General features: G+C 44.8%; 1 protein-coding gene across 1 annotated transcript; it reads right to left on the reverse strand.

Moving 5' to 3' along the window:
- Nucleotides 1-541: 541 nt before the first annotated feature.
- On the reverse strand, nt 542-3089 carry LOC119362744 (polyubiquitin). The gene is made up of 4 exons (XM_037627999.1): nt 2934-3089; nt 1948-2140; nt 1718-1757; nt 542-1061 (listed from the first exon to the last, which is right to left on the reverse strand). The coding sequence occupies exons 2-4, from the start codon at nt 2128-2130 to the stop codon at nt 1003-1005; spliced, it is 282 nt and encodes a 93-aa protein (XP_037483896.1). The 5' UTR covers nt 2131-2140; nt 2934-3089; the 3' UTR covers nt 542-1002.
- Between the last annotated feature and the right edge of the window lie 324 nt (nt 3090-3413).

Below are 3413 nucleotides of genomic sequence, written 5' to 3' on the forward strand. Positions count from 1 at the left end.
CTAATTTAGGCCTAGCACTAATGTAAACACTGATTTTTTTGCTATTAAAATGGTGTATTTTGATGGAATGGCCCTCTCCAACAAGAGTTAAGAACGCTCGGCCCTCCTCATCCAGATATCCTGGCTCCGCCACTGCCTCCATGATGGTTTGTAATAATATTGGCTCAACCATTCTTTATTTTAGTCCAATGGTTTATAATAATATTTGTGGAACTGTTTGATCTAAATTGTAGTAATAGAGTAGATAGAAGAAAACGGAAAAGAAAAGTTATGAAGAACGCATTATGTCGACCCTCTGTTTGCGCATCTCCACAGCCTTCAAAAATTATGAAGAGGTTGTGAATATGATGACTTTGTTATCCTCTCTGTCAAAAACGCTCTTATATTATGCACGGAGGGAGTAGTTTGTAAGGGCATGGTTGCTCTTATATTATGCGACAGAGAAAATGGGATACTAGTGCGGGCGCCGAACCCAGAAAATGCACGCTCCAGAGTCCACATGAAAACCATCTCAGATCCACATAAACAGCAACGGCAAGGATAAGAATAACCTTCGACACGAACCAGCTGGAATTCCCGCAAACAGACCGACAATATAGTCCCTAGCACACACCAACTGGCAAACACAACAGGACCTGCATGACACAGCATTAGGTGGTGGGATCCCAATCACCGGTCACCACCAACGGATCTCGCCACCCATGCCCGTGTTCATTCACGCGCCGGTACAAAAGACGGGTAGGTCAGAGCGCCAGGACACGCCCCGGTGGGTGGTGGGAGCACACGTATCGGCTGGAATGTCCAAATCCAAACTAAATGCCATCCCCAACGGTTGTTTAGGGTCTTTAATAGCAAGGACACAATCACACAAGCGAGCAACATCCTAGAGGCTAGAGGCTAGAGCAGCAAGCAAGCAACATGATCTGCTTCGGGGAAGCCGCTGACAGCGCTCCGTCCTTGCATGGGTTGGGTAGGGGGGGACGGCGGGCCGGCCGGCCGGCCTCATGAGGACGCCATGAAATCGCTCGGGTCGGCGATGGACACCTCCTCGAACTCGTTATCTGGTGAAAGGAAACGGAATGTTACAAAGTCAGCAAGTTTGAAAAACGCAGCAGCTATAGAGGAGTAACGGACAAACGACAGAACTAGTAAAGCTTGGTTAGAATTACAAATCACCATCCTTTTCAAGAGTAAATTAGAATTAGGCACATGGCATTGTTCTAGAGAGAACATGAATCTATGCACTGTAGTCTGTAACCACCATGGCATAGTACAAAAAAGCTGTCATTTGCTTTGCTCCGGCATGGTATTTACAGGCAGACAACTGCAAATGTCCTTCAGGTTGCATTTCAGCTTTAATGCTTTTATACATTTATTACAGTGAAGGAAATGAACCACAAGTTAATAGAGAGCAAGAAGGATGTAAAAATTCAATTTGTTGCACCGACAGTTTTGTAAAACAGGTTTTGCTAGTTATTGGAGAATGATGACCTATGATGTACCGCAGAAAAATAATAAAAAGGATCATTCTTGATAAAGCCACTTTCTACAAAAGAAGCTGCTGGTGGCAACAACCATTGCTACAAAAATGAAAATTATGACAGGTCACAACTCAGCATCAGAACAGAAGGAACACAAATCAATAGCTCAAAACAGACAAGTTAAACACTGAGTACGCAAGTGTCAAACATCATGCCAGGTGATAATAGAACAGAACCTTTTCTCAATGCCAATGCAACAACGGCGTCATTCTCCACCTGCACAAGTATCAAAATCAATTTAACTCATGGAAGTAAAAAATGGGTTAAGCTGAATGGTGGCTTTGATCTGGAAATAAAATTAATAAACTAAGGCTACACAAATCAAATTGTACCATGCCTACAGAACATAATTTCCTCTGTCAACAGTAGGCAAATGTGCTTGCCGATAACTAACATATATTGGTACCTTTTGATCAGCCAGCGTCTTGGAGTCATCCAATATATTGTTGGTAGCCAACAAGATCAACCTCTGGTTATTAGGAGGGTGGTCCGTTATTGACTGCAACTTCTGTTTGATATTCAAAAGTGTCTCTGTTGGATCACACTGTATGAAGTAGGTGGTCTTGTTCCGCTTGACTCGAATATACATGCTTGCAAGCCTGCATCAGAGAGATATGCCTAGAATCATCAGCCAAGGGGGATAACATGCTTATACCTATCTCAAACAATCTTCACTACTCGACGCGTTGTCAGATCATTATCTAAGATTTGCGTCTTAACAACGTATTGACAATTTTGTTGATCATGGGATATTTCTTTGGACATGTGAAAACCGAAGATATTCACGGGAAGTGCAATCTGCTGGAAAAGCAGCAACAAGTCCTGCAGTAGGAGCAGCTAACACACTGGCTATTTCAATCAGTCATGGCGCCATGTATATTTCACCTATTGTAGCAAAATCCTTACGATGTTATTGAGCGTGCAGGTTTTAGTAACCTTTTTTCAGCTTATTATTATGTACTCCCTCCGTCCCATAATATAGGACGTTTTTTGATACTAGCGTAGTGTCAAAAAACGTCTTACATTATGGGATGGAGGGAGTACCTTGTAGGCAAATCTTACATTTTAATATGACCAAAGGTAAGCAAGGTATGCCAGGATGAACACTTTCTTTTTACTACTAGTAATTAATTTCAGCTGGTGGTGGTGGAAAGGACTGATTCCCCTGAAGACTGAATTTATACAAGATAAACAAACAAATAGTACAGGCCCGCCGAAATCAGCAATTCCCCGAGTTCTTCCCCCAACAACTAGCGCCTCGCGGAATAATTTTCAGTCACCACGAACACAAACACGCTAGATGCTTCGTCCCCGAGCAATTTCCGCCGTTCGGCTCGCTACTCAGACGCAAGGGGGGGCTGTTAGATTCGCCCGCAGCGGAAGGAGACGCACCTGTCCGATCTGCGCTTCAACTGCCGGCGGGAGCGGTCCGGCGGATTCGGCCGGAGTCGGCGGGGCGAGCGAGGACGGCGGAGGCGCGGGGCCGGGAGCGAGGCGTGGATCGTTGCGTGGCTGGAAAGCGAGGGCAGCGTGGGGAAGAAGAGACGGAGAGGAGAGGACGGTCGTCGCTGCCGCCGTTCATTCAGCGGGCCGTCAATGGTGGGCCGCAGATCAAACCTGGCCAGATAGGCCAGCACGGCTCGTCCTGGGCTAAACAGGGAAAGCCTTGCGTCGAGGGGAGCCCCAGATGGGCCGGCCCATACGCGCGGGAGGCCACGGCCTATTTATTTTTGTTCTTTGTTGTCTGTTCTGGGTTTTTGCTTTATTTTTGTAATTTTCTTTATTATCTTGAACAAGAATTTCAAAAAATCTTGAATAGGTATTAAAAAAATGTTGAAAAAGTATTTAAAAAATGTTGAATAAGTATTAAAA

This window comes from Triticum dicoccoides, chromosome 2B (genome assembly GCF_002162155.2).
Source record: "Triticum dicoccoides isolate Atlit2015 ecotype Zavitan chromosome 2B, WEW_v2.0, whole genome shotgun sequence".
Taxonomy (NCBI): domain Eukaryota; kingdom Viridiplantae; phylum Streptophyta; class Magnoliopsida; order Poales; family Poaceae; genus Triticum; species Triticum dicoccoides.